At 41.5% G+C, this 21,803-nt stretch overlaps 2 protein-coding genes across 19 annotated transcripts in view; both read right to left on the bottom strand.

Annotated features, from left to right (window-relative positions):
- Window positions 1–11,359, bottom strand: part of PHKA2 (phosphorylase kinase regulatory subunit alpha 2) — an 82,800-nt gene extending 71,441 nt beyond the window's left edge. For 5 of the 6 annotated variants that reach the window (XM_084790643.1, XM_084790646.1, XM_084790645.1 and 2 more), the window contains exon 1: window positions 10,576–11,037. In XM_084790643.1, the coding sequence (XP_084646769.1) occupies window positions 10,576–10,653 (78 nt within the window). In that variant the 5' untranslated portion in view covers window positions 10,654–11,037. Of the gene's footprint in view, window positions 1–10,575; window positions 11,038–11,203 lie in introns of those variants that run through there. The other variant, XM_084790644.1, reaches the window with a different exon arrangement.
- Window positions 11,360–15,052: 3,693 nt separating this feature from the next.
- ADGRG2 (adhesion G protein-coupled receptor G2) overlaps window positions 15,053–21,803 on the bottom strand; it is a 117,390-nt gene continuing 110,639 nt past the window's right edge. For 11 of the 13 annotated variants that reach the window (XM_084790654.1, XM_084790649.1, XM_084790655.1 and 8 more), the window contains 3 exons: window positions 21,428–21,529; window positions 20,306–20,458; window positions 15,053–16,859 (listed from right to left, as the gene is read on the bottom strand). In XM_084790654.1, the coding sequence (XP_084646780.1) occupies window positions 16,675–16,859; window positions 20,306–20,458; window positions 21,428–21,529 (440 nt within the window). In that variant the 3' untranslated portion in view covers window positions 15,053–16,674. The remainder of the gene's footprint in view (window positions 16,860–20,305; window positions 20,459–21,427; window positions 21,530–21,803) is intronic. The other 2 variants (XM_084790652.1, XM_084790653.1) reach the window with 1 other exon arrangement.

Raw genomic sequence — 21,803 nt, 5'->3', positions numbered from 1 at the left:
TATCTGTTTTTACTTATTTTTTCCCAGACAGGGTGTTGATAAGTAGCCCAGGATGGTCTAGATCCTCCTCCTCTGCCTGGAGGATCACCTTTGGGCTCTTGATTTGAGGTCTTCAAAGGATCTTCCAGGCGTCCACAATGGACTTTGTTGGGGAAGACAGAACACACAAAGGGTCATGAGACTCCTGAAAATTTTCTGTGAGTTTTTCTCAAGAGAGGGCAAGATATTTTTTCCTTCACAGAACACTAAAAGGGGTCTACATCCACTTCTTTACATGTCTTTTGTTAACATCAATTGTAATATTTCTCTTTTGTGAGACAGATGTCATATTACTAATAACTAATAATCACATCAAAAGCTAAGAGACAGGCTAGGCATAGTGCTATGCACCTACAGAACCCCAGCTACTGGGGAGGCTAAGGCAGGCCATCACTTGAGCTTAGTTTCAGAGCAACCTTACAGTTAGTTCTTTTTAAAGTATAAGCACAAATGACAAGGACAAGATGGCAGAACTAAACTTGGTGAAATATTTAAAGAAACAGCTAATTCAAGTTTCACATTTGAAGACAAGGGAACACAATTTTCAGCTGTTACTCCCAGCAATGTGGCACATTCAAAGTATTCATCGGCACACCCTTATCTTGGTCCTGAGAAAAGGCAGGGTACTTATGATGGCTGTCAGCTCACAAGAAGGATGGTGTCAGCTGTGGTTCTTTCACTGTGAGATGAGAGATCTGACTAGATGATATTTTGGATTGTTATGAGGGTTCAAACAATTTTAGATCTCTTCCCCACACAGGCTATTGCAGCCCTCTATTTGTGAGTGGAGGAGTCAGGTATGTTTCTGTTTTTCAATTATGTAAACATTTTAAATATGACACTGAATTAAGGCTGTTCTGAAAAGGGCATAGCAAAAGCCCTCCTCTTTTTTTTTTTAAGACAGGGTTTCTCTGTGTAGCCTTGGCTGTCCTGGACTCAATTTGTAAACCAGGCTGGCCTCAAACTCACAATGATCCACCTTCCTCTGCCTCCTTGAGTGCTGGGATTAAAGGTGCGCACCACCACGCTGGCAAAAGCCCTTCTCTTTATTGCACCCCAAAGCTGCAGTAAGAGGTGGCAGAACAAAGGCCCTGGACTATACCAGAAGAAAAAAACTGTTTTCTGTGGAGTACTTCCTTCCTTGAGACAATATACACACAAGACAGTCATCTTTTACATGGCCCCTACATGACCAGAACTATATGCTTTCTGCCCTTTTCTGAATCTAATGTATTTTTAGAAAAAGATTTTATTGTTATTTATGTTTATATGTATGTATATATGAGTGCAGGTCCCTATGGAATCTTGAAGAGGGAATTGGATCCCATGGAGCTTTCGTTACAGATGGCGGTGAGTCCCCTGACATGGGTGCTGGGAACCAAACCCAGGTCCTCTACAAGAACAAAGGTGCTCTTAACTGCTGGTCACCCTCCAGCAGGTGGCCTGGGTTCCACATCCAGTGGGTTGGTCCAGAGATCTTGAGATCAAAGAATCCCAAGTTCTCATTTCTCATGCAGGGTAGCTTAGAAAGCTCAGTGTAAGGCCCAAGGCCAGAGCACTAGGCCAGGGTCCTGGTCTTACCTGAAGAGGTGTTACAGTTCAGCTTTTTTAGAATGAGACTGCCAGTATCAGAAAGCAATGGAGACTCGGGAGCTCCACAAGCCTTTGATGATACCAAAACTGTTACAGCCCTTCCTTAAGCTGCTGTGTTAAGCACAGCAGAGGGAGCAGACAGATGTCCAGAAATTGCTGGCGGGGTGGGGATGGGGGTGGGAGGATGTCAGCATGGAGCTAGCCTTTGCTGTCCGGGGTGTACAGTGTTGGTTCCTCCTCAGAATACATGGAGTCTCAGATAGTCAAACTGGAGGAATAGTGAGCACTGAGAACAAGCTAGCTAGCCTTTATTTATAAACCATAGGCAGTGGGGAGGGGTTTGAGGGTAAATGTGTCTGATTTGCTGGGGTAAGGGTGCTAGGATATGTAACCAAAATATAGTGAGTGGTACAATACCTCATTTACATGCAGTAGTACATGTCCTATCACAAGAAGGAAGATACAGTACTTAATTATCCTATGGTTGAGGGAATAACTTCTAGGTATGAATAAAGGTCATTTGCTGGAGGCTAGAATCTCCTTAGCATAGGGTGGGGTTTGCTAAACAGGTTTTCTTATTAAGAAAGGGTAATCTTCCTGAGGGCTATGTGACCCTCAGGTTACCAGATCAGGTAGAGTAAGAACCCCACCTAGAAAAGGGAGTCCACCATCATAGACCGGAGCACAAACAGCTATCTGGAGATGTCAGACTTTAATCTTACCCAGCAGAGTTCCGTGCGCGCGCGCGCGCGCGCATGCGCGCGTGTGTGTGTATGTGTGTGTGTGTGTGTAGGTCAACATCAGATGGCATTCCTTAGGAGTCATCCACTTTATTTTTTCAGACAGGACCTTTCACTGGGAACTAGGTCTCACTAATTAGGTTAGGGTAACTTAGTCAGCAAGCCCTAGGGCTACTACTGTCTTGGCCTCCCAAGTGCTGGGATTACAAGTGAGAGAGGAGGTGGGGAGGCAGCGGATGGAGAGAATGTGTTGTCACCCTCTGCTTTTTGAGCGGTTGGGATCAATCCAAGGTCCTCATGCTTATACAACAAGGACATTACCAAATAAGCTATCTCTCCAGTACCCTGAACCCAGTGTTGTCCAGAATGATGGTGATGGTCCTGGGAGAAGCTTGCTTTGGCCACAGTAGGGACAAATTCTGGAAGGGGGCTGAGGATGCAGGGAAGAGATAGATGGGGAAGCTAGTATAGGAGGTGGAGAATGACAAGGGTAGTGATAACAATATGAGAAGTGGGCAGATTTGAAAGATGTTTAGGAGGTAAAAATTAACAGTTTTATAACAAAGAGAATGCAGTTGGCATAGAAGCAAGAAGAAACTCAAACAGCTTTTATGTTGTCAAATTGGGTGCCCAAATGGGGAATGATACACTGACTTATAAGGAAAGGCTTCCAAGTGGTAATGGTTTCTTCTTCCCTTCCTTCACTCTTTTTTAAATTTTATTTATTTATTGCATATGAGTGGTTTATCTTTAGCAGAGGGCATCATATTGCATTATAGATGGTTGTGAGCCACCATGTGGTTGCTGGCATTTGAACTCAGGACCTCTAGAAGAGCAAGCGGAGCTCTTAACCACTGAGCCATCTCTCCATCCCCCTTTACTCTTTTGTTGGGTCCCACTACATAGTCTAAACTGGTATCTGGTATGGAACTGATCATCCTCCTTCCTCAGTCTCCTGGGTGCTAGCACTGTATGTGTGTGTGTCCATACCTACCCTAGTATGACTTTAAAAAAATGTGTGTGTGTATGTGTCTGTGTGCGTGTATGTAGTATGCCTATGTGCATGTATGTGGAGGCCTGAGGCAGATGTCCAGTGTAGTCTTTGGTCAATGTCCCCTTTATTCTATGGGGCAGGGTCTCTCATTTGAACCCAGAACTTACTATTTGGGCTGTTCTGGCTAGCCACCTTACTCTAGGGATCCTAACTCCATCCTTTGTTTTGTTTTGTGCTCTTTTTTTTTGAGACAAGGTTTCTCCATGTTGCCCTGGTTGTCCTGAAAGTCTCTCTAGATCAGGCTGGCCTTGAACTCAGAGATTCTCTGCCTCTGCCTTCCGAGCAATGGGATTAAAGGTTTATGCATTCACCATCTGGCTCCAACTCCATCTTTTGCACATAAAAAAAAAATAACAAACCAGCTAGGCAGTAGTGGTGCACACCTTTAATCCTGGCACTTGGGAGGTAGAGGCAGAGGATCTCTGAGTTTGGGGCCAGCCTGGTCTAAGAGAGAGTTCCAGGACTACACAAAGAAACTATGTCTCAAAAAAAAAAAAATAGAAACAAGCTGCCATTGCCATTCAAGGTTTCCATCGCGGGATTCAAAGTCTGGTCCTCACACTTGTGCACCAAGCACTTTAACCACTGAACCATCTCTTTAGCTCATGGTACAAATACAAGATGGTACATAGATGCAAAGTATACAAGTCAGTGGAGCCTGTTGCTAAGCATTTACCAGAATGCCACTGGTAGTGAACAAGGGACAGTAGCATGTGCCTTGGTAGGCCATAGGAAGAACCAAGCTTAAGTAAGATGATAGCCAGGTGAAAGGTGTAAACAAATAGCAATGGAGTTTAGTGCCAGTGGGAGATATCTCACTGCTCTGAGCAAGAGGCCAAGAGAAGGAGCAGCAAACAAATCAAGAGGCAGAACTGAGATGTTTCAGTTGTAGAGGAATTTTCATTCAGAACATGGCCGCTCTGGCAAGATATCACATCCAAATTCCTTCTAAGTCTGTGTGATCCAGCTGAAATATAGACACACCTTTAGTCCCAGCAGACAAAGGCAAGTGGACACCTGAATTCAAGGCCAGTCTAGTATAGAACAAGTTTTAGGTAAAGAAAAGCTTAGGTCCAGGTGTGGTGGTACACACCTTTAATCCCAGCAACTAAGGAGACAGAGGCATGCAGATCTCTGAGTTCTGTTCAGGCAGTTCAATTTGGTTGAGCAAATGAGTGGAGAGGCAGTGCAGTGGAGTTTGAGTTTGTGGCAGTTCAATTTGTGAAATTCAGAAGTAGTTTTACTGGTTAAGTTTTACATAGAGAACAAGCTAGACACAGGCAAAAACAGAGACAGAGAATGAGAAAGAGCCAGAAGATTAGAACATATTGCCTAAGTTAATATGAGGCCAAAGAGCAATTCAGTCAGAACCTGAGAGAAGCCAGTTTGAATTAGTCTGCTTGGAGAGGAGTTTTGAGCCAGAACAGCTGAGTTGAACCAACCAGGCAGAGCTCAGAAAGAACTAGAAAGGGTGATCTTACTCAGCAGTAAGTCTCAGAGGCTGCAAAAATTCTAGGCCTAGATTAGATTGTACAGAGCCTAGAAGCTTCCAGGACTAGGCCTAGGCTAGCAGACAGAGGCAGTAAGCCTCTAAGATGACAATTACGTTGGAAGAATAAAAGTTACTTTTACATTCAGTCGTCTCATTCATTAAAAAATTCTCTCCACTGAAGGTAGCATGAGAAAATAGAAGGAATAAAGGTGGCTTCTACATTTTTCTTAGACTGTATATTAATTTGCCATACCCAGTTTATGCAGTGCTAGAATTGAATTCACTGCTTGATGTATGCTAGGCAAGACCTCTACCAACTCCTACTGTTCCCTCTCCATGCTTCAATCTTTATCATCTCCTTTCTTCTGTCTACTTGGGTATACTTTGCTGTTCTCTTCTCAATCTTGAGTTTGCCAAGTTTTCCCTGCTTTTGTATCATACATATTTAGGATTTAAACTTTTCTAATATTTATGGCTCAAACTCCATTTTAACTGAATCTTATACATTTTTCTTCTTAGCGTTTTAACTGTGATTCAGTTCCATTTCATCATTTCTGTTATAGTTTCTTTTTCAGTCAACCAGGGTGGAGTGCACACCTGTAATCCCAGCACTTGGGAGGTAGAGACAGTAGGAGTTCAAGGTCATTTTCAGCTATTGTACTGGCTGGTTTTGTGTCAATTTGACAGAAACTAGAGTCAACAGAGAGGAAGGAGCCTCAGTTGAGGAAAATGCCTCCATGAGATACAGCTGTAAAACATTTTCTCAAATAGTGATCAATGAGGAATGGCCCAGCCCATTGTGGGTGGTCTGGAAGTCCTGGGTTGTCTGTAAGCAGCAGCCTCCATGGCCTCTGCATCAGCTCCTGCCTCCAGGTTCCTACCCTATTTGAGTTCCTGTCCTGACATCCTTCAATGATGAACGGTGATATGGAAGTGTAAGCCAACTAAGCAGTTTACTCCCCAACTTGCTTTTTTGATCATGGTGTTTCATTGCAGCCATACAAACTCTAAGGCAACATAAGAGTTTGAAGCCAGCCTAGGAATCATGAAATCCAATCTCAAGAGAAACACAGACAAAAAAATTCCTTTCCTACTCACGACATATTTGGAAGTGATCTGTTTACTTTTCAAGATATACATATGTTGGGATGTGGATGGAGTTCTCATTAGCAACTGTTTGTTATTCTCTAATTTTCTTAATTTTGATCAAAATATATTATGCATACAGTTGACTCTTCAGTCTTTTATGTGACTTCCTTACATTGTAATTGTCATCATGTTTATGAAAAATACACCCTGTAAAGCTGAAAGATATAGTTTTCTATTGGTTGGAAACAGAGTTCTAGTTACTGAGTTGTTTTTTTTATGGTGTTCAAATTTTTTGTTATCTATTTCCCTAGCTGATTTATTACTATCTAACAGTTTAAAAATGCCTGTTAGTATTGAGGATTTGCCAACTGCTCCTATAACTAGGCTAAACTCTGCTTTATATAGTTCAAAGCTATGTTGTTAGTATCCTGTGGTTTTAAACTTACTATGCTCCTCTGTGAATTTCTTTTTGTCTCGTAGTACTTATATTCTTTATCATTAATAACATATCTTTGAAAGAACTGTAAAATCTGCTCTGTCTGATATTAGCTCAATGACATCAATTTTTATATTTGTTCATATTGGTTTTTGAAACAAGATCTTTCACTGGGACCTGAAGCTTTCTGATTCAGCTAGAGTATCTGGCTAGCAAGCCCCAACAACCTGCTTGTTTCCACCTCCCCAGTGCTGGAATTATTTGTAACACTACATCTGGCTTTCACATGGGTGCTAGCGGCTGAACTGGGGCCCTCATGATTGAATGGCAAGCACTGTACCAACTGAGCTATGTTCTCAGTCCTTTGTTTGTATTATTTTAATGGTAATTCTTAAACTTTTCACTTAAAAGACATTGCAATCCCCCCCATACTTCTAAGGCAATAAAGGACTTAGAGCACTTTAACAACTGTCTTAGTTTTCTGTCATACTGCTTCCTAGACTTAATATTATTTTTAACTTTTCCACAACTAGTCTTTACTCCTGATACTTATTCCATATACCATGTTCTATTTATGTTATTCCTTTATTCTTAAGTCCCATTATTATTAATCACAATGTAGTTCTTGCCCTAGTCTCTTTTCTGAATTATCAAACTCTATAATTTCTAACTATACTGCATACAAATTTGGCTATTGTTTTCTGGTTTATATTTTCTTACCACTACTTCATACTTCACAAATATTGATGAGCCTTCAAACAGAGGCATTACTGAAGAAATATTTTTTTAAAAATTTTATCCAGGCTAAAATAAGTTTAGAAATTTCTTTCTGAAAAAAAATCAATAAATTTCTGAATAGACTGCTCAGAATGTACATTCACAAAATGAAACTTGCTAAATGACCCTTTTATAGACATAAGTCTTTGCTTTTTTGCCTTAAAGATTCAAATAATGTATAGTAGCCAAATATTCTATATTTGGCAAACAACAATTGGAAAAAGTTCTTCTCTTTTACAGATACAAAAACAGGATTAGTGGACATGCTAGACCATGTGAATAAACTACCAGTTCGAAAGCAAGCTTGACATACTTATGAAATGATTTCTGACCAGCGAAACCAAAACAACAACAACAACAATAACAACAACAACAACAACAAAAACAAAGTGGTCTCAATTTAAAGGTCAAATAAAAAAAATAGAGTTCGGAGCTTATAAGAACTAACTTGAAAAATGTGCTAGAAAAATGTACATGCCTACAGAAGACAGATCCATATAGCATAACTACAGAAACCTATCTCATTTTGTGTGTGTGTGTGTGTGTGTGTGTGTGTGTGTGTGAGAGAGAGAGAGAGAGAGAGAGAGAGAGAGAGAGAGAGAGAGAGTGCTAAAATACAGAACATAGGCAACCTGCCTAATATCACTCAGAAAAGATGACAAGGACCTAAGTAAGTTAGGCCCCCACAACTGTAATAGATGTTGCAGCAGATGGGTGCAGGGGAGCACTGGATGAGGGAGGAGGCACGCAACTGACTATTTGCAGATTCACAGACTTTCCCAGTAGTATTGTCTGGAGTGTTCCGGTTATCGGGGGAAAAGAGAGAGAACATAAGGGCCTTTCACTGACTACCCCCAAAATAAATACAACTAAAAGCTTGGACAAATGCTTTTTAATCATTAAAATGTTGGGGAGGAAAGTCCAACCCTACAGCTTTGGCAGTTGTTTTGCTCCTGAGCAAAGGCAAACCTGGACCAATAGCTGTGCCACTGAGGTGGCACAGAACCCACAGGAAATATTTCTTTTTTTCAGCAAGGATTGAAGGATAGATACTATAATATGCCTGAGACATTTCTTGATGAATAGGAAGGAGACACCAAGGTCTCTGTACTTAGGATCTGACTACATCAGTGGAACACAGAATTATGTCCAAAGACTAGAAATTATTAGTGGCAGTATCAAGCCATCCTGGGCCAGAATGGTCATGCAAGGACTGTGTAACAGCATGTGGCCTATATCAAAAGCCCCTACTACTTACTGATTTCACACATTGTGCCAGGAAGTACACTAGATATTCATGTAAGAAATAATCATAGTCCCATTCTACGGTTTTAACTCAGAAAGGATAAACAGAGAGGTGTGCATGACGCTGTACACCTTCAATCCCAGCACTCAGGAGGCAAAGGCAGGTAGATAACTGTCCATTTGAGGCCAGTCTGGTCTACATAGGAAGTTCTAGGCCAGCCAGGACTACATAGCGAGACCCTATTAAAAAAAAAAGGTGAACAAAAGTTACACACACACATTGCTTAAAGCATATTTGGGTATTCAAACCCTGGTCTGACACAAAAAACAAGTTTTATCAGTTCTCTCTCTTTTGTTGTTTGTTTTTTGTTTTTCGAGACAGGGTTTCTCTGTGTAGCCTTGGCTGTTCTGGACTCACTTTGTAGACCAGGCTGGCCTCAAACTCACAGCGATCTGCGTGCCTCTGCCTCCCGAGTGCTGGGATTAAAGGCGTGTGCCACCACCGCCTGGCTTATCAGTTTTCTTTCCAGCTCTTTCTATCATAGTAATGACAAGTTCTCAACTGGAACTTTAAAAATGTTTTAGAGTTGTAATTGCATTCTGAGAATAAAAGCAAAAACTAAGCTCCCTGTCTGCTTACTCCCTCTTCAACTCTCAACTGGAATATGATTTCTCACAGAACTCCTTCCTTGCTATAGATGGCTTGGTGGGGGTGAGGGGGGAAGGGCTGTCTTTATTCAAAGATGTCCAAAAACCACTACAGCTCTTTATGAGCAATCCTCAAAGCCATTAAGATCTGGAAATGTTTCTCCTATATTTGCAGAATGTTCTTGTGGCAAAAGATAAGCTGGTCTAATGTGAAATTCTTTTGTAGTCTTCACTTTTTGAACGTAGTGTGACTATTCATATTCTGACACAGAAATAACAGTGGGTGTAACTAAAGAATACTGCCTGGACCACTGCGGCTATTATAGTATATGTATGAGTATGGCTTTTTAAAATCCAGACATTTCTGGCTTGCAAGCCACATTTGGCCCCAAAGTGTTTCAAACAGGGGACACTGAACTTATATTGTATTCATAAAATTCACTGTGCTATAACCCTTTTTTTTCCTTTTGTAGTGCTGGCAACCCAATCCAGGGCATTGAGAATGCCAGGTAAACTACCACTAAGCCACACCACTAGTAGCATGATTTATTCATTTTATGTACATTGCGCTTTGTACAATGCCTTGCATATAAAAGATACACAATAAATACTACCTGAGTGAGGAAACATGGTAGAGAACTTAGCTAAGAAGGAAAAAAAATGGTTGATGGTTTGGAAATGACCATGGGTCTCCAACTTGGAGGTCAAACCTCAAACCACCAACTGCTACTTCCTTCTTTGACTCTGAAAGCCCTAAAAATAGCAGCTGTTGATTGAAGGCAAGCATTATAGCTCGTGTCTTCACTGGGAACAAAAATAGCTCAGTGGTCTTACACTGGGGACTCACACATAACTTTTTGCCAAGTATAAAATACAGCAGGCATATTCAAATCTGAGATCATATGCACAGTTTCACAGTGCCCTTCGATGCTGATGCTATGTGCCCAGAAATTTTGTTAGCTGGAACATAGCAACCAGAAGGCCCTCTCAGTAGGATTTCTAACAAAGTAACTCATGGAAGGGGCAGTAGAAGTTGCCCACACTCCAGTCAGATGCAAGCCTTGAGGGTTTTTCATTCCTGTTTACTGTCTCCAGAGTAGAATTCACTGTTCCCAGTCAGTGTGCTCTGTTCAACCAAAAGAGGCAGTCAGGAAGGACATCAAGGAGGTCCCGGCCTGATCAGATGAAATATTTAAAAGAAAAAAAACATTAAGGAAAAAAAGGGTCAAGAATTGTGCAAAGCACCTGCAGCATCTGTTGAAAGACCAAAACGCCTAACTTGTGAGTAAATTGAACAGGATAGCAATTAGGGAGGAGGGTAGTAACTGACTAGCAAGGACTAGATTAAAGCAGAAAATCTCTTAAGTGCAAGTTCTGAGGTCTCAAGAGTGGACAGAGGTTTGGGAGAGAATGAATCATATCAGAAGAAAGTTTAAATCGTTCTTTGGGCTGGTCTGCTTACCTGGTAACACAGGATGGTTTGCTGCACCAGCCTCGCGTACCCGTCCAGGCGGACCCCAGAATTGCTCCTGCTCCGCATCTCGCCCACGCTCACAGGCCAAGGCGCCGGACAGTTCCGGTGTTGCCCACCGAAGTTGCACCTTCCAAACTGACCTTCAGTGAGTTCTCCAAATGGGGCCCGGCGGGAGGAGGTCAGGACTTTTCAAAACGATAGAACCAAAGTGTAACTGGCAAGGCAAGCCAACCAGAGTTCCGGACAGCTGGGGCAGCGGGCGGGGGGCGGGAGGAGACTGAGGGTGGCGCTATAGCGGCCGGCCTCTACTAAGCCCGCAGCTGCCCGGCAGTTTCTAGCCAATGGCCACCTAAGCCATACCCGGGCCTCTTGCAGGAGAAAAAGGCCTTAGCCACAAACCCTTTTGTTTTGGGGCTCCGGGTTGCTTGGGAGCCCACCCAAGCTATACTCGGCTCCGCCCCCCTAACCAACCATTCTCCGCCCCCCGCGCGCGCAGAGCGGAACCCTCCAAGTATCCGCCTAAGATGGGGGCGAGTATAAAGAGGAAGGCCTGCTAGAGCAGCGGGAAGCTGGGCTCTGAATGGGAATTAAGTTCTTTCTTTGAGCTTTCTCCTACCTTAACTGGTCTCCAACTCCAGCTGAGGCTAAAGGAACAGAGCCCTTCCGTCGCGGCTACCTGGGTGCCGGGGCCACCCCTCAGACAGGCTCCCTCTACGAAGCAGAACCCAAGGAGTCCCTGCCGAAAGGCCCGCGGTAGGAGGCCGCACCCTCTGCTCATAGCTCCGCCCCCGGTCTGCCTCTGCCTTGGAGCAGAATCCTCCTTGCCCCCGCCTAACCGGGAAGGAAAATGGGAGAGCTTGCGGGAGGTATGGAGAACCTGGACCCAGGCAGAAAACAAATTTTCTTTCTGCATCGGCTTTGACAAGGTCTCCTAAGCGGGCTACCAGTCCTGCCGGATACATGAGAGAGGCTGGTACGCCAAGACCTCCTGGGCATCCTTCCGATTACCTGCCTTAGTGGCTCTGCCTTGTCCCAGGCCTCACTTGAGTACAGAATCCTCTAAGTGGAGCCCAGCACTGAAAGCAAAAAGGAAGGGCTGAATACTGTCCCCTACATACACTCCTCGCACCCGTGGTCCCAAGCCTTAGCCCCTGGGAGAATCATGCGGCTCGTTTACAGTAGTATAATTTGGAATTTGGAAACATTAAGGTTGCTGATTAACTACAGGCCACACTCGTTGATTTAGTCTTTATTGTCCACCAAAATCTGGCCTACATATAAATTCAATTGGCCAGCTATTCTAAGGTAAGTCCTTTCACAAACAATTTAGGTATTCTCCACTTTGACCCATTTCCTTGTCTGAAACCTATCTTTGCCTTAAGGACTAGGTCAGCCCACTCTCAGCTTTTTCCATTTTCTTGATTCCTATAGCAATTTCTTTAGTAAAGATAGGACAACGGAGTCAGTTCAAACTGCACTTTATTCCATTTCTAGACTAGCACTTAAAAATAGCTATTTTCATCACCTTTTGGAAATAGTGTATTATTTATGTTTCCAACCGAGGCATACTTTTCTAACTGGATTATGAATTGCTTACTGGAATAGCTTGGTATCTCCCACCATGCCTGGCACAGTGTTGACTGAACACATATTTAGGGATGAGTGTTGATTGAATGAAAATTAGATCTGCTTATTGGAGTGCCCTTATGATTGGTTCTTAACTAAAGCACTCAACCCCCTATCAGTTCACATACTTCTTTTCGGAAAGAGTTTTGTCTTAGTTTTGTCATGTAGCCCAGGCTGATCTCAATTACATTATGTATCCAAGACTGACCTTAAACTCATAGCAACACTTCTTTCCTCGGCATTCAAAGTGGTGGAATGGTAAGTATGCACTCCCACACCCAGCTCACATACTTTTAAACATTGTTTTCAAGCCTTGGTTATATGTATAGATTGTATGTTGGGCAGTTCCCCTCAGACCTCCTACCATTGCTTTTCTCAACCCTTGTTTCTTTTAATAATGGGTCTTGAGTTATGAAGCAGTGTATAATGTACTTCCATGCAGGATTTGCTGTGGTATACAGAGTAAATAAGATTAAGCATTAAATTATCATAATTGAATCCCTTTAGTAATCTTTATACGTACCTTTACTGGAGATTTTATATATTCTTCTGTGTCTAAAAGCTGGAATCATTGCTTATTTTTATGATGGCTTGTGTTCTCGTTGGAAGCTCCTTAAGCATCCATCGTAAGCCAGGCATGGTGGTTCACACCTTTCTTTTTTGTTTGTTTGTTTTTGGTTTTCGAGACAGGGTCTCTCCGTGTTAGCCTTACCTGTCCTGGACTCACTTTGTAGACCACAGTGATCTGCCTGCCTCTGCCTCCTGAGTGCTGGGATTAAAGGCGTGTGCCACACCCGGCTAAATTCTTTGTCTTTTTTTTTTCCAGAGCTGAGGACCGAACCCAGGTCCTTGTGCTTGCTAAACAAGCGCTCTAACACTGAGCTAAATCCCCAACCCTGATTCTTGCCTTTCATCCCAGCACTCCACTTGTGAGGCAGAGGCAGACAGATCACTGTGAGTTTAAGGCCAGCCTCATCTACAAAGTGTCAAGGACAGCCAAGGCTACACAGAGAAACCGTGTCTCAAAAAAACAAACAAAACAAAAGAATCCATCTTAGAGGGCAACATTCAAAGTGGAGATATCATGTCTTTTGACTCTAAAGTAAATCACCCCATCTCTGACTAGAGAAGGTTCATTCTTAATCAACTTGCTGAATCTAACCAGTTAATCAAATTAAGCTATTTCTATAACAATTTAGTTTGGTTGACCTGGAATCATTTTACTTTTCTGTTTGGGTGACTTTCCTGTGTGAAGGTGTGTCTCTGTATTTTCTATTGTTAATTCTGCACCAACAGTGAACTAAGTGCTGGCAGGATGTTGGTGCTGTAATTTCTAGGGCCCATCACTGGCTTTACATTTCTAAATACTTGTCCTTTCACACTTGCTCAGAGATGCTGATTGGTTGTAATAAAGAGCTGATGGCCAATAGCTCTTCTGATGAGAACAATTACAGTGCAGCCCATTAAAGTCCTAGGTAGCACTAATGATTGCAGCAGATATTCTGGGGGAAATTTCTACAATGCGCTGAGGAAACACTTCAGATGGTAGGCGCTGCTTTGACATTCCCTGAATAACAGTAGATCTTCTGTCTCCCTTAAAACAGTCTCCGTTTTTGGACCTTTTTTGTTGTTGTTGTTTTGTTTTTTCGAGACAGGGTTTCTCTGTGTAGCCTTGACTGTCCTGGACTCACTTTGTAGACCAGGCTGGCCTCAAACTTACAGCAATCTGCCTGCCTCTGCCTCCTGAGTACTGGGATTAAAGGCGTGCACCACCATGCCTGGCTTCGGACCAGTATTAAAGCCAGAGGAAGATACTTCTCAGAAATGTTTTGTCTCTGTCTTGTCATGTTATTTCTCTGAATTAAAAAACAAACAAACAAACAAAAAACCCAAGAGAATTCAGCTTAAGGATTAGCCATGAAACATGAAACGAAGAATATGGATGGGCACTCAGAGGAAGGGGATCTAGGTTATCCAGATGAGACCTGATAGGTTGTGACCATATGGTGGGGGAGGATGTCCCCTTCTGTCACAGGTCTAGGAGAGGGCAATAGGGAGAAAGATAGAGGGGATGGGAATGGGAGGATACAAGTGAGGGGATAACAATCTGGATAAATTATTTTTTTAAAAAAAGGATGGTGGAAACTAAAGTACATTGTGCTTGTTAGCTTGTTAGGTGCACTCTGCTTTGTACATCAATTTGGGAGATTGATTTATTATTATTATTATTATTATTATTATTATTATTATTATTATTATTATTAATTTTTTGTTTTGATCTAGGTTTCCCTGTGTAGCTTTGGCTGTCCTGGACTCACCTAGTAGACCAGGCTGGCTTTGAACTCACAGCAATCTCCCTGCCTCTGCCTCTCGAGTGCTGGGAATACAGGCCACCACGCCCTGCAAGGGAGACTGATTTCTGAGGTCTCTTCCTCCCTTACCCCTACCCTCAAATCTAGAGTGTCTCGTTGCCTTCCCAATCAAGGCTTCTTCGTGGGAGCTGAGGAGCTTGGAAAGACAGATTGCTCAGACAGTTCTTGAGGAGGTGAAGCCAGCTTTCCCCATTTGTGGCTGCCACATACTGACTAGCAACTCAAAGCCTCTAGAATCTTGTTTTCACTTTCCTGAAATCCCACTGTTTGAGACTGAGGAAGCAGACGTTAAGATGGGACTTGAACTGAGTCGCATACCACTTCCTACAGGTCAATGGCAACACATGTTAAAAGAGAAGCTCTTGAAAGAGTAAGATAAAATAGAAAATAGCCCTTGGTAACCACTCGCATGAAGCAGGACAAGCCATTTTCTAATTTCACTGTTCAATTCTTTAGAATGTGTATTTTTTGATTTGTGCCATCCTGCCAGGGTTGAGAGGGGGGAAGAGAATGCAAGCCAAACTTAAAGAACTGAACTGCAAATTCATTTTATTGATTTTAACATTTTTTGTCAATTGTACAATATAAATACAAAATAATTAAATAATTTGGAGAAGTAATTTCAAAGACAAATGAGCACACACAGAAACAGATATTACTACTATGATTAGTCTGGGATACAACATTTACTTGAAATATATGCAAGGGAGCCTTAGTGAAAGACCTAAGTAAAGCATTTTGAAATGTTCCTAATAAGAGCATACTGTACTCGAGGCACCACTCAAGCAGGTAGAGATGAAAAGCAGGATAGACCCTCTATAACTAGGAACAATCAGACTTGGATACACACACACACACACACACACACACACACACACACACACACACCAATATCCCAATATCACAGGCTAGTTCACTATTCCCAGTAGCTGCTCCCCCTTGTCACTATACATTCTTCAAGATTTGACATGTTTTTTAAAGATGCATACAAATGTGACCGGGCCAGAATGTAGCAGTTTTATCAATAACGTACCATGCAGATGTCTTTTAAAGAATGAATTTGTTTGACATATACAAACTCTTGAAAAGTAATCTTACTCTGATCTCCTCTTTTGGAAGGCTCTGGGTATTTGAGAAGTGGCAGTGTATATCATTTTCCATATTCACAATCTTCCCAACATGGTTTAGATTACAGTTTGATCTTCTACAATCATGGTGTGAAACTAAACATCTTAATGAAGATTCCATAATCTGATCATTAGCGATGAAGTCTGGCCATGGGTATAGGTATTGAATGTCAAATATAGTTACATAAGTCATACTGTGCATAAGAATGTACCCCAAAGGATGATCAGACTAAAATGTGGCCCCACTATTTTCCAAACCATAAGCTCATAAGGCTGTGTCTGCTCAGTGGGGGTACCTTTTCTTGATTGCTCAAAGGCACTGTCTGAGCTAATTGTGGCACTGTTTGTAATCTTTTAGTCTGCCTTCATTACTAATTTCTTATTTCAGTGAAGTTTCTGAATTTCACATCCTATATGATCTCCAAAAGGAGGTTTAGAATTCACTGGTAAGTTATCACATTAGACAAAATGACACAACCATGATTCTACAAAAAGAAGAAATTTACACAGTAGAAAATAAATATTAAAAAGGTAGAGATAAGATTTTTGACACATGGGTCACTAGAATTTAGCTTATATACAACAAAGGCATGTACAACTAAACTCACCAACGACTGAAGTAAACACCCATCCACCCCCAGGACGTTATCAAGGATAACAGCCTCTTTAAAATGTGACTGGAAATGAACTCTCATTTTTCTTTTCCTAGATCTCATTCTGTGGTTTTTAACACCAATCTTTTTTCAAATAAAAGATAAGAAACCAAGCTGGCAAATGTCTAGAGACCATGATTACATCACAGTTTCTTCTTCCAATAATAACCAATGCCCTCAATTAGCTTATGTTCCTTTAGAGGTTGCTGAGTAGAAAACAAGCTGATTTTCATACATCTCACATTGTGTAGAAGGAAAGCTGGACGTTTCACACCATCACCATCATGCTTTGATTTCAGAAGTAGAGAATCACATTTGCTCAATAAAGTGTAAGCTTCCCCGCTTTGAAGTCCTTCTAAGTGCCATCCGGCTTTTACCATTGCAGGAATCTTCTTTGTCACTGAACATGTGCTGTTTCCCAGTGAGATCGTGAAGGCACACGTCTCCATTCTGAACACTGAAAGAAACCCCATTCCTCTCTGTAGATGCATTGCCTGGATAAAAAAAAAATCAAAGTCGGTGTCATGAAGTATACACAGAGAGCACTCAATACCTAGCAAGCATCACCTTCACGTTAATGTTAAATAGGCACACTGCAAATGTACCTTTTAAAAATACCCATCCTATGTTTTAGTATTTTATTTTTATTCATTCCCTAAGGTTAGTTAGTGACATTGCTCATTTTTTTTTAGGTTGATCAGAAACACAATTCCTATGGAAGTTTTAAAAAACTGAAACAGTCAAAATGGGGAACAAAGCAAGTTTTTTTTTACAAAGTTCCATTTCTTAACTCTGATTGGATACATTGACTCAAACTGTGTATAAGATGACCTACAGTAATATTTAAGATAATCAGAGACTCTATAGGTACTCTCATAGGCTCCTGAGTCCCCATGCTTCCTATAAGATGAAATTGTGTATTAGAAGATAAGCCCAAAGCAACCAACTACAGGCATGGCATTAAGAAATCATCTCTCTATAACCACTTCTAAATATCTCTTCTGACTAGCCTAATAGCACAATTTCCCAAGGGGAAGCCATTGATCCCAATCTAAGAGGACAGTAGGGTATTTATTCAGTGATACCTGTGATTTAGACCAACCCCTTCCTACTATTAGCAACGTCAGATCCTCAGGACACAGTGTCTACTAGCTTTTAGCTACTTAGCACCATCCTTCTGATCATCATAGCATTGAAAGGCCATGTGCAAAGCTGAGTAATAAACTCATTGGCTATTTCATGACATAATCAGAATAATGATGGGAATAGCATTGAACACATCATACATATTGCCTCACAGCTAGGACTAAGGAATGGGTGCCATTTATCATCCCCATTTCACAGGCAGTAAGACAAAGGTTGTAGAAATTAAATGTTCTGCCTGAGCATCTTTGGCTGAAAAGTGATGGATGGAACACTTGAGATTGCTTCCAACGTGTTTGCTTGTGGCCCTGTGTACTAAATTATATGGCTGCAAGGCAGCTAGGAACTGAAATATGTGTCATACTCGTGCAAACGAGGCAGTGGCTATGGCTAACAGAGCTCCATCTTTGCCACAGCTCAAACTGGGCATGTGACTGAGGCAGCTGTTCTGACTTAGGCATTTGGTTTGAGGACATTTTGGTTGCAGGAACATTTTGTCCCGGTATAATAAAGCACTCAGCTGCCAGTGTCTTTTTCAAAATCCCCAGTGCCACTCCTCATCTTGTGTGAGGGCTGACAAGTCAGAGATATTCATTTGACAGGCATATTATCTTTTTTGAAACACTTAGCCATTCCTTTGACTATAAAATGCCCCCCATTATGGTCAGATATCAAAACTAGCTGTATCAAACAGCAGTGTCAAAATGGACCTGCTTCTATAGAAACTGATTCCCTGGAGAATGACAGCATTTTTGGTGGGACTAGGCTGGTGAAGCATCACCTTTGAACCCCTTTCAGAAAATTGATATCTCTAGTTACGGACCAAGAACCTCCCCCATCCCCATGAGAGTCTAAAGCTTCTGGATGGTCTATCTAGCTCAGTCCTTTAATTTCACTCCTTCCAACGTGCTCTCTCACACTTATTAACCAGCCTTCATTTCCCTGTCTTCACTTCAGGGACCTACAGTGAATCATTTGTGAGATGGCAAGTTGGCATAGTGCCCAGAAATGTACTCTTGGTATTGACAGTGGTGATGTAAGGCCACATGGCAGCAATCTCTTTTCTTAAAATGTTAATTAATTCATTTTTTCATTGTATGTGCATTTGTATTTTCATTTGCCTGCATGTATGCCTGTATGGGGATGTCAGATCTTGGAGTTAAAGACAGTCGTAAGGTGCCATATGGGTGCTGGGATTTGAACCCAGTTCCTCTGGAAGAGTCAGTACACTTAACACCTGAGTCATCTCTCCAGCCCCAGGCAGCATTTTCTTATCTTTTGCAGCAATGGTTCTCAACGATGGATAATGTATTACTTGTCCCCACAGGGGTCAGTGTTTGGGGCATTTTTGCTTGCTTGGCGCAACCTGGGGAGGGCCCAAATGTCACCTGCACCAGAGACTGAGAGGTCTTGTATATAAAAGGATTCTATTACATTTTCTTTGTGTAAAAATTCCTATGTGGGCTGGGCGGTGGTGGATCTCCATGAGTTCAAGTCCAGCCTGGTCTACACAGAGTGAGTTCTAGGACAGTCAGAGAAACTCTGTCTCAAAAAAACAAAAAGAAATTCATATGTGGTACATATACATGTGCATGCTAGTGTGTATATGAGCTCATATGAAAGCACCAATGCACAGGCAGTGTTTGTGTGCATGCATGTGGAGATCTGAGTTTGATAGAGGGTGTCTTCCTGGATTGCTCTCCACTCTCTATGTTGAGACAGGGTTTCTCACTGAATCTGGAGCTCAATATTTCAGTTGGTCTGGCTAGCCAGTTTGCTTGGGTGTTACCGTGTCTCCATCTGTCTGTTGTGTGCTGGGATCACAGCAGAGCCACCACGCCCATGAGACTTTTAAGTGTGTTCTGGGGAACTGGTCCTCACCTTTGTGCAGCACCGGCTGAGCCATCTCCCCAGCCAACCCCCAACTGTATTTTTTTTTAAATCAAGCGATTAGAAACCCTTATCTTTAAGAGACTAACATACTAGTTGGTAGAGACATGAACCTTCTCACAAACTAATTGGAATTAGTAATGGAAAGAAGAATGGATAAAGGCCAACTGTCCATTTGAAGAAATGTATTGGCATCTCATAAGTTTTTAATAAAATGCAAAAGATATATTAAGAAGCAGAAGAAAGCAAAAAAATAAGATAAGCTTTATGAGTAATGAACAGCCTGGTCTTGAAGAGAAAGAAAATGTAATGAAGTTTTAGCTAGAGATTTTAGACTTAAGGAGCAGAAGAAGCACAGCTGAGATAGTCTGTTTATATATGAGCGACACAGATAGTGACCAATATTGCTCACAATCCACCTTCCAGCATTTGATATATTCATGGAGACTTGAGTGCTGTCACAAGGCAGCCACATTGTGGGAAAGGATTGACAAACATGAAAAGCGAAACCCAGGAAGGTTTCCATGTGCTGAAGATATGCATGGTTAATAGGTACCATTTTTAGAAATCACATGGCTTGGTAACATAGGTACTGCTCTTACAGAAATAATGCAGCACTGAAGCCTCTGGGCAATATTTAAATTAGAATTTGAACATTAAAAAAAACCTTTTAGGTTATGATCAAGTCCCGTTATGGAAAACTAAATCATTTTTTTAAAAAAAAGTCATTCTGTTATTTGCTCTAAAAGAAATAAATTTGGGTTTATAAACATTCTGGCTCATACGGAAAACTATTTTGATCCATTAGTCATAGGTGTAATGTTTCAGTTTGCTTTTGAAAAGAAGGGACTACTTCAAAAAATAAACACTGGCTTGAAAAACACTGTATTGAGACATACATACATACCATTCCCGCTTGCGTGCACTGAGCAATCATTATTCACTAGTAGTGTGGTGGAGTTAGTGGAATTACAGCTTGACTGTAAGGAATTTGAAGAGCTGGATACTCCTTGGTTTACAGTCTGCTTCTTTAAACCATTAGTAGCAGTTTTACTCCAGTCTACAGCAGAATAAGCATTACAGAAAAACAGGGCAGTATGTTGAAGCTCAAATGCAAGAGACGGGTCACAGTGTAACAAGTCTTAGCAACTGAATTCTCACTTCAGGATCTTATAGAGAACTCACACATTTTACGAGCTGATGTTGTAAAAGGCACCTTCAGTGCCACTGCACATATTTACTTTTCAAATGAGCGCCTCATTAAAAGGAAACCTGTGTCCTCCTAGAACTAATGGCTGAGCTAACTGGACTGTCCGGAGCTTTCCACTGAATTAGGAAGTGACAGAGCCTTTCTCTCCACCCTCACAAGTCAGCTCTGCTACAGCAATTGTTCTTGAATCCACACAAATGACAGAGCCACACACTGACATTTTCTAAACACAGACCATCGTACCTATCAGGTACTGAAAGGTGGTGTTCATGCAGAAGGAAGCTAGCTTTTCAAGCAGGCCTTTATCATTCTTTAAATGAGAAAAAAAAAGAAAAAGAAAAAGAAATGAGCTCTTTGCTCTCCTTGCCAACTGGGAATATGTGAAAAGAACTTCAAAATAACCAGATACAAGCCAAAACTTATATACAAAGTCTGGCCAGCTAACAAAGAAAGCCACTGACAACCTGGACCTGTGGAGAAAGGGGTGAGACAAGCCTTACAACATTATGAAGGAAAATATTAAAAATTGCTTTGGGAAATGAAAAACATGAGCTCAATAGGAAACAAGCTAAAGACTTCACTGTTGCTTCATTCCAGAAGCAAGCAGGCCACTAACTCGTCGGCTCACAACATTCCCAGGTAGGAAGAATTCCTTTTTTTTTTTTTCCACCCTGTAATGTTCAACAGCATTTTCTGTCATGCATGCTCTGTTCTCCCCTTTTCAGATCTGACAACTCCTTGGAAATGGTTGCTTTCATCTGAATGTACACAGTTATCTTCTTGAGGTTTAAGAGAAGAAAAATGAAAGCAAATCTTTACCAGAATTTTCAGCCAGCCGTAATTTTCCACAACAAAGATACCGCCTCCACTGTTTTCTGACATTCTCTTTGGCTGCACCGTAAAAGATGAATATGAAAAACCCTACAGGGAAAGAAAAATATCCAAACCATTATACAGTGAATTACAAACAGAACCTGAATCTTGGTAACTTATTTTGCACAAAAGAGGAAATCTTTGGCAGTTCTGGACAAAGTGAAATTGTATAAATAGAATAAAATATCTAAAACCCAAAGCTTTAAACAAAGATCTTTGTAAGATAGGGTGCTTATAGAAGGAACTGCATTCCCACATCTAAATTCACCATTGCTTGCCCCAGGTTTTGCTCTCATCCTTCCCTGTCCAGGTAGCAAAAGCC

The sequence above is a fragment of the Acomys minous genome, assembly GCF_964271855.1.
Source record: "Acomys minous genome assembly, chromosome: 7".
Taxonomy (NCBI): domain Eukaryota; kingdom Metazoa; phylum Chordata; class Mammalia; order Rodentia; family Muridae; genus Acomys; species Acomys minous.
This window is presented reverse-complemented; position numbering and strand designations above follow the sequence as displayed.